Source organism: Cynocephalus volans, chromosome 10 (genome assembly GCF_027409185.1).
Source record: "Cynocephalus volans isolate mCynVol1 chromosome 10, mCynVol1.pri, whole genome shotgun sequence".
Taxonomy (NCBI): Eukaryota; Metazoa; Chordata; class Mammalia; order Dermoptera; family Cynocephalidae; genus Cynocephalus; species Cynocephalus volans.
Window position 1 is genome coordinate 1302704 of NC_084469.1, and position 12516 is coordinate 1315219.

Here is a 12516-nt window from a genome sequence, read left to right on the forward strand (position 1 = left end):
CCTCCTTGATGAATTATACTAGAGTGCAGGTAGTGTTTGCATCTTCTCAAGGAGTGGTAGCCTCTATTCTTTGGTTTTAAATAATAAAGGGTTTTTATGTATGATGCAGGTAGCTTTTTGACACCCTTATCCCCCTGTAGAGCTAGGGCTGGGGTCTGGAGCTCACAGACCCCTCCAGCCCATTGTCCAGACTGGGTCACAAACCCTTTACACAGAGGTCTACAAGCTAGGTAACAGGAAAAGGTCCTTGGAGCCTTGGTTGAAGAGATAATAAGCTTTATTCAGCACACACATGTCTAAGAGCTAGGCAGTCCAAAGAGAAACTGAGCAGCTGCTGGCAAAGTCCCAAGAAAAACTGAGCAGCTGCCAGCAAACTAAACATGCTCTATTTTTAGACGCTAGCTCTGCAGAGCTGCTGCTTCACAAACTGAAGAACACACAAGAATAGCAACAAGCTAAAAAGATACAGGAGCACACATGTGCACTAACTCCACCCCCACACAACTTGTTTACACAGAATGTGCTGCACCACCCCCAACCAGACCTGACACGAGGGGGCCTGACCAAACTACTCTTATTTTCCTCACATGCCCAAACTATTGAATTACTGTTGCGTGCAAGGTGGTAGTTAAAGCCATCTGTATAGATAAAGAAGGACCCCGAGTCTAGAACAGTATTGGATATGTAGTAAATACTGGTGTGATCCATTTTAAGTTAAGTTTTGTGTGTTCTGTGAGATAGGAATCTAACTTTATTCTTTTGCATGTGGCTATCCAGTGGTCCCAAAACAATTTATTTAAAAATACTATTCTTTTCCCATCTAATTGTCTTGGTATTATTGTTGAGAATCACTATGGGTTTATTTCTGGACTCTTAGTTCCATCCCATTGGTATATATGTCTATCCATATGCCAGTACCACACTATCTTGATTACTGTAGCTTTGTAGTGAAGTGCTGAGTTTTTAAAGTAATTATAAGCATATTACATGAACTATTTACCATTTGTCTGATTATATATATATCATTATATATGCCATATTAACTTTTAAATAAGTTTTATTTGATCATAACAGTAAGCCATATGCATGTAACTTTAGTTTTCATAGATTACTGCCTGTGTAGTTTGGTTTTCTGCTTATGCAACATCTAAAAACAGTTAGAGAAAACCACTGCTCATAACACCTGCCATTACCTTTTAAATGGCTCCTAAAGGCAGTGAGATAATCTTTTCATGGCTATTTGTCTTTTGAGTATTCTTTCTACAGAAGGAAATATTTTGAATTGTTCTTTTCTTTCATTATAATTTATAGGTTTTGTATGCTGAAACTTCTCAACCAGAAGAAAGGTCCTTCACAATGTCCTTTGTGTAAGAATGATATAACCAAAAGGTATATAATTTAGGCAATGATGTGACAACAGTAGGAAAATGTGGAAATTCTTCAATAACATGGCTGATGTTCCTGTAATACCATTTATCAATAGAAAAAATGTATAAAAGTGTGTTTAGCAGATAGTAAATTATTTCTAGTTATTTCCCTGAAAATTTTATGGGACATCTGCCTTGTACAGGTATTAGCAACTTAACTGCCTTTTCTAATGCTTCTGAATAGCATAAGAACTGCAGTCTTACCGAAAATAGGACTGCACCACCCTGCCCCCATTGTCTGCTAATCCTGCTTTTATTTTTCTTCATTGCATTTATTTCTGCCTAATTATTTACACACACACACACACACACACACACACACACACTGTGTTTATATATTGAGCATCTCTCCTGCCACAGTGTAAGTTTTATTAGGATAGTGACTTTGTCTCAATCAATACTCTTTCTCCAATGTTTCGTACATAGTAGACACTCAAATATTTAAAGGAATGAATGAGTTATATCTTCCTTCAACTTTCCTACCCAAATCTCTCTTTGGACATTGTTATCTATCTGTGTTTTAAAATAATATAATCATCATTTCACGGCAATTCCCGAGAAGCAGAGCTAGCAGTGAGGGATTGGGTAGGAATCAGATGTTAAGAGTAGTAAGTTCTCTGTGCAGTGGATTTATATCTACTTTGGCTTTATGGTAGTGTTGTATCGGGTCATCAGATTTTTGGCAGACTTGAATGATAAAAAATGATAAAAACAATAAATACTGCCACAGTTTGTTCTGATGTCGATGTATTATAGTGTATGGTCACTAATAGCTCTATTCTTTGAATATAGGTTTTCTACTGTTGCTGCATCTTATTTATTTGTTTACATATCTTTCCTTATTTTACTTTCCTTAAAAAGGTGATAATAACTTCCTAAGTGTGTCTCTCAAACACTTTCATTTCAGAAGCCTTCAAGAAAGTACTAGATTTAGTCAACTTGTTGAAGAGCTATTGAAAATCATTCATGCTTTTGAGCTTGACACAGGATTGCAGTGTAAGTGTTGCATAGCCCCAGAGGCCAGTGCTCAAGTTGCTGTCCATAAAAACTCAGGAAGTTTGCACAACTATTTTCTATGAATATGTGATAAGTTCTTTTGGTCTAGGTTAATTTTAGCTCTGTATCTGTAATCTTTTTTTTAAATCACTTCCATTCGTCTCATTCCTTATTTTATTAATCCTAAGATGCACATTTTTCACATCTTAACATCTCAGAAATTGGGAGTATTTTACTATTGATGGTGTGTCATTGTTTAATTTAGTGTGCTTTTCTTAGTGGTACAGAAAACAATGGTGCATGTTACAATTGCTGGTGTCTTGGACTTAGTAAAATATGATATTAGTGGGCAAATTCATTAGTATTGAGTTGGAAAAAAAGGAGTAGAAATAACTTTGATCGTCTCTGTGTTTGTTTTCTAGGAATAGAATTTCCAAAGTTGACTTTTAAAAAAGTTATAGGTAACCTTAATGTATGGGTAACCACAAAGCATACACAGGATTTCTCTTGGTTTCTTTGATTACAGTTAATACATTTTTTCCTAACTACAAAAATAATGTTCTGTTGTAATTCACAGTTGCAAACAGTTACAACTTTTCAAAAAAGGGAAATAACTCTCCTGAACATCTAAAGGAGGAATTTTCTATTATCCAAAGTATGGGCTACCGAAACCGTACCAAAAGACTTCGACAGACTGAACCCGAAAATCCTATCTTGGTAAAGCCATTTTTGTTTATTCTGGCAACATCTCTTTACAGAGCATTATAAATTAGTAAAAGGTAATAAGTTGCTAGATGCTCATGGATTTATATAAAAAGTCAGTAAAGAAGGGAAGATGGTAAATTAAGTGGTTAGATGAATGTTCGAATCCGTTTGAGTTCAAAGGTCAGGATACCCAGTGTGGTCAAGAGAGACCTTTTAGGCCTTTTCCCCACTTTGGAGCTTTATCTGCTCTGATGCTTGTCAAAAATAGCCACAAAGTTACTGATCTTTTTAAGCATTTGAAAATTACTTCAACTTTAAAAGGTATAATTGTCAAAGAAAACTCAGTGATTTGCTCTGTTGTTACTTATATGTGAATGGATAATGGAGATCTTAAAAATAATAGTTCTTGGGCTGGCGGGTTAGCTCTATTTGTTAGAGTGCAGCCTTGTAACACCAAAGACAAAGGTTTGGATCCCCATACTAGCCAGCCACCAAAAAAAAAAAAAATAGTTCTCATTATAGCAGCTTTCATTTTTCAGTAAACTTAGAGGGGCTGGAAAGGAAGAAGAAAAGATTTATTGAAGTAAGATTGGGCTTTTAAGTATTCTTTCCCTTACTAAATGTTCTTAGGAATACTGAGGTTTCATTGTCATTTATCCTTTTTAAAAATTTATTTTATCTTAGTTGCCAGCCCTGTTATCAGATGTGATTGGAAATGTATGTCAAGCATCAGCTTCAACATATGCTATTTTAATACTTAAAAAAATTTACACAAGTAATACATAATTAGTTTGGAAAAGTTTAAAACAACAGAAAGAGGCGGAAATATTCAAATCACACATAACCCAGACATTTTAGTGTGTAGTTTTTTAGTGATTTTTCTAGGTGTCATAAATTTTAGCTAACTGATGGTTATTGTGTTTTGTCCATGGTCTCAAGTTTCTCTTCAGGAAAAAAAAGCACAGAACTGGCCAACAGTTGGTTGACTATTCTTTACACTGTATTTCTTAGCAGGAAACTGATCTTAGTGTCCATCTCTCTAAGCTTGGAAGTGTGCGATCTCTGAGGACAAAGCAGCAGATACAACCTCAAAATAAGTCTGTCTACATTGAATTGGGTAAGGGTCTCAGATTATGTAAGTTTAGAATAATAGTTGCTGGATTGCGTACAGTTTTGCCAAAAGCCTTGGTCATAATTTATATATGTGGCAGGGAGCTTTGGGAAATGAAAATAAAATAATTTTATGAGCCCTATGGTGAGTTATAAATAACATAAAAGATAGAGTTCTTACCTTGAAGAACTTTATAAAGGAGGCAAAAGAATGGATGTCTTGTTTTTAAATATGTATAAATATTTTTGGAAAGATGGAGAGTAGCGATAAAAAAGAACATGATGGGTTGCTACAGCATTTAGAGGGCTCCAAGACAAACTGTACTAGATTAGGAAGACTTTTTAGAACAGCTGAACTCAGAGTTAAAACAGATCTCTCTAATTGCCAATGTTTTAGAATATATTTATAGTTGGAAAGGGTGGCCCTCTTCAGCTCCCGAGCACTACTGTATGTTTACTGTAATACTAAATTTTACTGAAATTACCTCTTTTATGTCTTTCCTCTCCTTAAGATCATAAATTCCTGGGCAACAGGTATTACGTCTTAAAAATAATCAAAATAATTGTATTAGTTAATATTTAGGAGCACTTAGCTATATTCCAGGGACTGTTGTGCTTTTCTTGTATAACTCATTTAAGGTGCAGGACAAACCTTGGAGGCTGTTACTATTATACTTATTTTACAGATGAGGAAATTAAGGTGTAGAGAGGTTAAGAAATTTTGCTATCGGGGCTGGCCAATTAGCTCACTTGGGAGAGCATGGTGCTGGTAATACCAAGGTCGCAGATTCTGATCCCAGTACTGGCCAGCTGCCAAATTTTAAAAAAAGAAAGAAATTTTGCCAAGGTAGTAAAGCTAGTAAGTGGCAGAGCCATGATTCATACCTGGGAAGTTGGGCTTCAGAACCTGTGCTTTTAACTACTTCTCTGTATTGCCCGACATATCTGTTCTTGTGCCTGCCACATAATGGGTGCTCAGTAAGTATTTTAGACCAGGAGTATCTGTTTTGCAACAAGTACTTTTGTTGAGTTTAACTCTTAATAAAAAACCTTTTGCTGATTTGTTTTTTGGGGGGAATTTTTTTAGGATCTGATTCTTCTGAAGATACAGTTAATAAGGCAAGTCATTGCAGGTATGTCAGAGAAAGCTTTTGTCTGTGAAGCTGGTATTTTCATATTTAGTTAATATTAAAGATGGTATTTCTCTAGATTAGAATCGTGGTATTGGAAGAAATCTTAGATATCATCTAGTTTAATCCTCTCATTTTATAACTGAGGAAATACCCTTTTTGTTTGCTTGTTTGATTTACTTATTTCTTAGTAATGTCCAAAGGAGTTTAGGATTACAGTAGAACCCTACACACACTTGCTTCTAGCAGATGGTTATTCTCTAGCTGAGTTCCTCATATACAATAGTATTGACACAGTAGAAATTGTGGCTGATGAAAATATTAGAGGACTCCATTTTCAACTTTCTTTCCTCTGATTTTTAATTCCACCCATTTCTCCAGTTTTGTCTCCATAAATTATGCAGTAACCTACAAGAAGCTCCCAACTGGGTTACCTGCCAGATTGCTTTCCTAAGGAATTATTGCTTGACCCTAAGATATGTAATAGCAGGTCTGAACTATGTTGCTGTCATTGTCAATCAGTTTTGTTTACCAATGACTTTTTCCTAATCTCACAATTAAAAAGAAGTGAGTTTTTTGTTTGTTTGTTTTTAAAAAGATGACTGGTAAGGGGATCTTAACCCTTGACTTGGTGTCACCATGCTCTCCTAAGTGTGCCAACCAGCCATCCCTAAATAGGGATCCGAAGCCATGGCCTTGGTGTTATCAGCACCACACTCTCCCAAGTGAGCCATGAGCCAGTCCTAAAAAAAAAGAAGTGGTTTTTAACCTGAAAAGAAGCACAGAAGGCAGTGTAGCAAGGTAGTGGTCTTTGCATTCTATTGGGATGTCTGCTCCATCCTAATGCTCCCTTTGTTTAGCTATCTTTGCTTCTGCCTTCTCATTAGGATATACTTTTAAGCATTTTTTGAATGTTATTTTTAATTAATACATGATGATTGTACATATCTATGGGGTATGTGTGATATTTTGATACATGCGTACAAAGTATAATGATCAAATCAGTGTAATTGAGATATCCATCACCTCGTTTATAATTTCTTGTGTTAGGAACATTCAAAATCCTCTCGTCTAGCTATTTTGAAATCTACAATAAATTATTAACTAGAGTCATCGTACTGTGCTATAGAACAATAGAACTTACTCCTCCTATCTAACTATAAATTTTTACCCATTAAGCAACATTTCCCTATCCTGTTCTCCTCCCTACCATTCCCAGCTTCTAGCAACCACTATTCTTACTCTCTATTTCTATGAGACCAGCTTTTTTTTTAGCTTCCACATATGAATGAGAACTTTTTTGGGGGGGGCAGCTGGCAGGTACAGGGATCCGAGCCCTTGACCCTGGTATTACCAACACCATGCACTAACCATGTGAGCTAACTGGCTCTGAATGAGAACATTTAAGCATTTTTTAAAACTATCTTTTGGCTTTCATTTAAATTTTGGCTCCCATTTGCATGTCCATAAAGCAAGGTTCTACACTACTGCTCTGATTTTTGTGACTGTGTCCTCTGTCTTTGACCATTCCATTTCCACTATAAGTTACTAAAGGATAGAGCAGATTTCAAGAAGTGAATGGGGGTTGACCAGTTAGCTCACTTGGTTAGAGCATGGTACTAATAACACCAAGGTCAAAGGTTTGGATTCGTGGACTGGCCAGGTGCCAAAAAAAATAAAACAAGAAGTGAATCAGATTGGTTAGCTTACTACAACCCTACCTGGAGGAGCTAAAATATTTGCTCTTGCTTATTTGACAGTTCTGTGAGCATATAACTAGTGTTCCTCATTAGGGCTTCTCTCTTTCCCTGTAGTGTGGGAAACCAAGAATTGTTACAGATTACCCCTCAAGGAGCCAGGGATGAAGCCAGTTTGGATTCTGCAAAAAAGGGTAATGGCAAGTCTTCCCAACTTAACAGGCACTGAAGAGAGGGTGGGTAGATACAGTACTGTAATTAGATTATTCTTAAGACCATTTGGGACATTTATAATTCAGAAATCTCTTGGCAGAGTTAGAATATCATTCTTTCTCAGATGTCATGATACAGTACAGCCTGATATATTTTAATGGTACTAGACTGATGTGATTATAATAGTACCCTACATACCTGGTTGTTGCCCTTTACTTTTAATTAATGCATTTGTATTCCATCTTTTGCCCACTGGTTTTTAAATATAGGGAGTATGAGTCTGTAGATCTAAAGAATACTATGTGTCCAATGACCAAACAGTGTGCTTTTAATTCACTCATAGAGGTTAGGGAAATAGGAGGTGTGGTTTATGCATAGGGAAAATTCTGAAATTAAAATTTTAATTATCTTGAGTGGAAATAATGAGAACCTAAGTAAATATAAATTAAAGAATATGAGCTATATCTTCAGTATATTTGATAGTTTATGAAGTTAGTTTTTCTAAAAATAACCAGTTGCTTGATATCCACCCTGAAGTTATATAAAGTATATATTTTTTCATGATAATTCAGTTTTTAAGCACCTTGTTATTTCGTATATTTTCAGCTGCTTGTGAGTTTTCTGAGGACATAACTAATATTGAACATCATCAATCCTGTGATAAAGATTTGAACACGATTGAGAAGCGTGCAACTGAGAGGCATCCAGAAAAGTATCAGGGTAGTTCTGTTTCAAACTTGCATGTGGAGCCATGTGGCACAAATACTCATGCCAGCTCATTACAGCATGAGAACAGCAGTTTATTACGCACTAAAGACAGAATGAATGTAGAAAAGACTGAATCCTGTAATAAAAGCAAACAGCCTGGCTTAGCAAGGAGCCAGGAAAGCAGATGGGCTGAAAGTAAGGAAACATGTAATGATAGGCAGACTCCCAGCACAGAGAAAAAGATAGATCTAAATGCTGATTCCCAGTATGGGAGAAAAGAACGAAATATGCAGAAACCTCCATACCCTGAGAGTCCTAGAGATACCCAAGATGTTCCTTGGATAACACTAAAGAGCAGCATTCAGAAAGTTAATGAGTGGTTTTCCAGAAGTAATGAAATTTTAGCTTCTGATGACTCACGTGACAGGGGGTCTGAATCAAATGCCAAAGTAGCTGGTGCATTGGAAGTTCCAAATGATGTAGATGGATATTCTGATTCTTCAGAGAAAGTTGACCTAATGGCCAGTGATCCTCATGATGCTTTAATATGTAAAAGTGAAAGAATCCACTCCAGACCAGTAGAGAGTAATATCAAAGATAAAATATTTGGGAAAACCTATCAGAGGAAGACAAGCCTCCCTAACTTGAGCCACGTAAGTGAAGATCTAATTATAGGAGCATTTGTTACAGAACCACAGATAACACAAGAGCGTCCCCTCACAAATAAGTTAAAGCGTAAAAGGAGAACCACATCAGGCCTTCATCCTGAGGATTTTATCAAGAAAGCAGACTTGGCAGTTGTTCAAAAAACTCCTGAAAAGATAAATCAGGGAATTGACCAAATGGAACAGAATGGTCAAGTGATGAATATTATTAATAGTGGTCATGAGAATGAAACAAAGGATGATTATGTTCAGAAAGAGAAAAATGCTAACCCAACAGAATCATTGGAAAAAGAATCTGCTTTCAGAACTAAAGCTGAACCTATAAGCAGCAGTATAAGCAATATGGAATTAGAATTAAATATCCACAATTCAAAACCATCTAAGAAGAATAGGCTGAGGAAGATGTCCTCTACTAGGCATATTCATGCACTTGAACTAGTAGTCAATAGAAATCCAAGCCCACCTAATTATACTGAATTACAAATTGATAGTTGTTCTAGCAGTGAAGAAATAGAGAAAAAAAATTCCAGCCAAATGCCAGTCAGGCACAGCAGAAAGCTTCAACTCATGGAAAATAAGGAACCTGCAACTGGAGCCAAGAAGAGTAACAAGCCAAATGAACAAACAAGTAGAAGACATTCCAGTAATGCTTTCCCAGAACTGCAGTTAACAAACATACCTGTTTTTTTTGCTAACTGTTCAAGTTCTAATAAACTTCAAGAATTTATCGATCCTAGCCTTCAAAGAGAAGAAATAGAAGAGAACCTAGAAACAATTCATGTGTCTAACAGTGCCAAAGACCCCAAAGATTTGGTGTTAAGTGGGGAGAAGGGTTTGCAAACTGAAAGATCTGTAGAGAGTACCAGTATTTCATTAGTACCTGATACTGATTATGGCACTCAAGACAGTATCTCAATATTAGAAGCTAACATACTAGGGAAGGCAAAAACAGCACCAAATCAACATGCAAGTCAGTGTGCAGCAACTGAAAACCCCAAAGAACTTATCCATGGTTGTCCTAAAGGTACTAGAAATGACACAGAGGGTTTTAAGGATCCATTGAGATGTGGAGTTGACCACATTCAGAAGACAAGCATAGAAATGGAAGAGAGTGAACTTGATACTCAATATTTACAGAATATATTCAAGGTTTCAAAACGTCAGTCATTTGCTCTCTTTTCAAATCCAGGAAATCCAGAAAAGGAGTGTGCAACAGTCTATGCCTACTCCAGGTCGTTAAGGAAACAAAGTCCAAAAGTCACTCCTGAATGTGAACAAAAAGAAGAAAATGAGGGAAATAAAGAGTCTAAAATCAAGCACATACAGGCAGTTAATACCACTGTGGGTTTTTCTGTTGTTTGTCAGAATGATAAGAAGCCAGGTGATTATGCCAAATTTAGCATTAAACGAGTCTCTAGGCATTGTTCATCATCTCAGTTCAGAGGCAATGAAACTGAACTCATTACTGCAAATAAACACAGAATTTTACAAAACTCATGTCATATGTCATCACTTTCCCCCATCAGGTCATCTGTTAAAACTAAATGTAAGAAGAACCTGTCAGAGGAAAGGTTTGAGGAACATTCAGTGTCACCTGAAAGAGCAGTGGCAAACAAGAGAATCATTCAAAGTACAGTGAACACAATTAGCCAAAATAACGTTAGAGAAAGTGCTTCTAAAGAGGCCAGCTCAAGCAGTATTAATGAAGTAGGTTCCAGTACTAATGAAGTAGGCTCCAGTATTAATGAAGTAGGTTCCAGTGGTGAAAACATTCAAGTAGAACTAGGTAGCAACAGAGGACCTAAATTAAGTGCTATGCTTAGATTAGGCCTCATGCAACCTGAAGTTTACAAGCAAAATCTTCCTTTAAGTAATTGTAAGCATCCTGAAATAAGGCAAGAAGAAAATGAAGGAATAGCTCAAGCTGTTAGTACAGATCTGTCTCCGTGCCTAATTTCACATAACCTCGAACAACCTATGGAAAGTAGTCATGTTTCCCAGGTTTGTTCTGAGACACCTGATGACCTGTTAGATGGTGATGAGATAAAGGAAAATACCAGCTTTGCTGAAAGTGACAGTAAGGAAAGATCTGCTGTTTTTAGCAAAAGTGTCCAGAGAGGAGAGTTAGGCAGGAGCCCTAGCCCTTTTGCCCAAACATGTTTGGCTCAGGGTCACCAAAGAGGAGCCAGGAAATTAGAGTCTTCTGAAGAGAACGTATCTAGTGAGGATGAAGAGCTTCCCTGCTTCCAACACTTATTATTTGGTAAAGTAACCAATATACCTTCTCAATCCATCAGACATAGTGCTGTTGCCACAGAGTATCTACCTAAGAAAACAGAGGATAACCTAGTATCATTGAAGAATAGCTCCAATGACTGCAGTAACCAGGTAATACTGGCAGAGGCATCCCAGGAACATCACCTTAATGAAGAAGCAAAATGTTCTAGTAGCTTGTTTTCATCACAATACAGTGCAGTAGAAGACCTGGCTACAAATACAAACACCCAGGATCCCTTCTTGATGTTTGATCCTCCTTCCAAACGTGTAAGGCATGAGTCTGAAAACCAGGAAGTTGTTCTGAGTGACAAGGAATTGGTTTCAGATGATGAAGAAAGGGAAACTGCCTTGGAAGAATATAATCACGAAGAAGAACAGAGTGTGGATTCAAACTTAGGTATTGGAACCAGGTTTTTGTGTTTGCCCAGTCTCTTTTATAGAAATGAGCTAAATGGTTATGCCTTTTCGGAAGCACATTTTATGAGTTTCCACATACAGTTAAAGTAATTCTTAAACTTGAAGCAGGTTTATCCTAAGGTGCTTTTCCTTAAGGTCAAAAGTCATTCACCCAGCTAGGACGTCTTCTCTAAATGAGAGATTTAATGTCCTAATAGTTGGTGGACTTGCTTCTGGTTTTCATTGTTAGGATTTCTAATAGGAAATTCCAGTGTCCCAGAGCAAAGAGTTTAATCATTTTGTGTGACATGAAAGTGAAACCACTACTGCCAATGGGAAGAAACATACAGAAAGTTGCAGCATTTACAATCTGCTTTTACATCTGAACCTCTTTTTTTTATCATTTAAGGTGCAGCAGCATCTGGGGACGAGAGTGAAACAATCCTCTCTGAAGACTACTCAGGGCTGTCCTCTCAGAGCGATATTTTATCCACACAGGTAAAAAGCATGTGTGGATATGGGTGTATGGTGTCCTTTGCATTCAGTGGTATGTATCCCACATTCTTAGATTTGCTGACATCATCCCTTTGATTTAATGGCTTAACAGTTGGGTGTGGTGCCTTGTGACCTCAAATTAGATTGTAAGCACCTCAGTGGAACTCACACTATCTTTTATTTCTTGCACACACACCATCTAGCTCACTGCAGAACACTAAATATTGAATTTAGTGAATAAACTAAACCTTCAAAACCCATTTGCCCTATAGCAAAAACATATATGAAAGCACTCTTGTATCAAGACAGGGGTGTGTTTATTCTTGGTAACAAATTGGTTCTCTTTCTATTAGAGACCATCCACCCATTCACTATTTTGTGGATATTTCTTTGTTTTTTTCTTTTTTAATCTACTAATTGTTCTTTAGTGCTGATAGTAATCTTTTTTCTTTAAAAAGAAAGTATACAATTTTACTTCCTGGACCTAGTGGTCAAGGCCAATAATTTACTTATGAAGAGGATAACAGCTTTATCATCTCTACCACATTAAGTAATGTGAATGTTTCTATACTCAGAAAAGAAAAAAGAAAAAAAAATTTTTTTTTAAAGTGTTTCTGTATTCTGGGCAGAATAGTCTCTTAGAAAAAGTATTCTCTATCTTAGTATTTAAAAATTAATATCATCTTCCTCAAAGAAC

General features: G+C 36.6%; 1 protein-coding gene across 1 annotated transcript in view; it reads left to right on the forward strand.

Annotated features, from left to right (window-relative positions):
- BRCA1 (BRCA1 DNA repair associated) overlaps positions 1-12516 on the forward strand; it is a 62223-nt gene that overhangs the window by 20461 nt on the left and 29246 nt on the right. The window contains exons 3-9 of the mRNA XM_063113173.1: positions 2335-2423; positions 3001-3140; positions 4143-4245; positions 5326-5371; positions 7183-7259; positions 7885-7998; positions 11734-11822. Of these exons, the coding sequence (XP_062969243.1) occupies positions 2335-2423; positions 3001-3140; positions 4143-4245; positions 5326-5371; positions 7183-7259; positions 7885-7998; positions 11734-11822 (658 nt within the window). The remainder of the gene's footprint in view (positions 1-2334; positions 2424-3000; positions 3141-4142; positions 4246-5325; positions 5372-7182; positions 7260-7884; positions 7999-11733; positions 11823-12516) is intronic.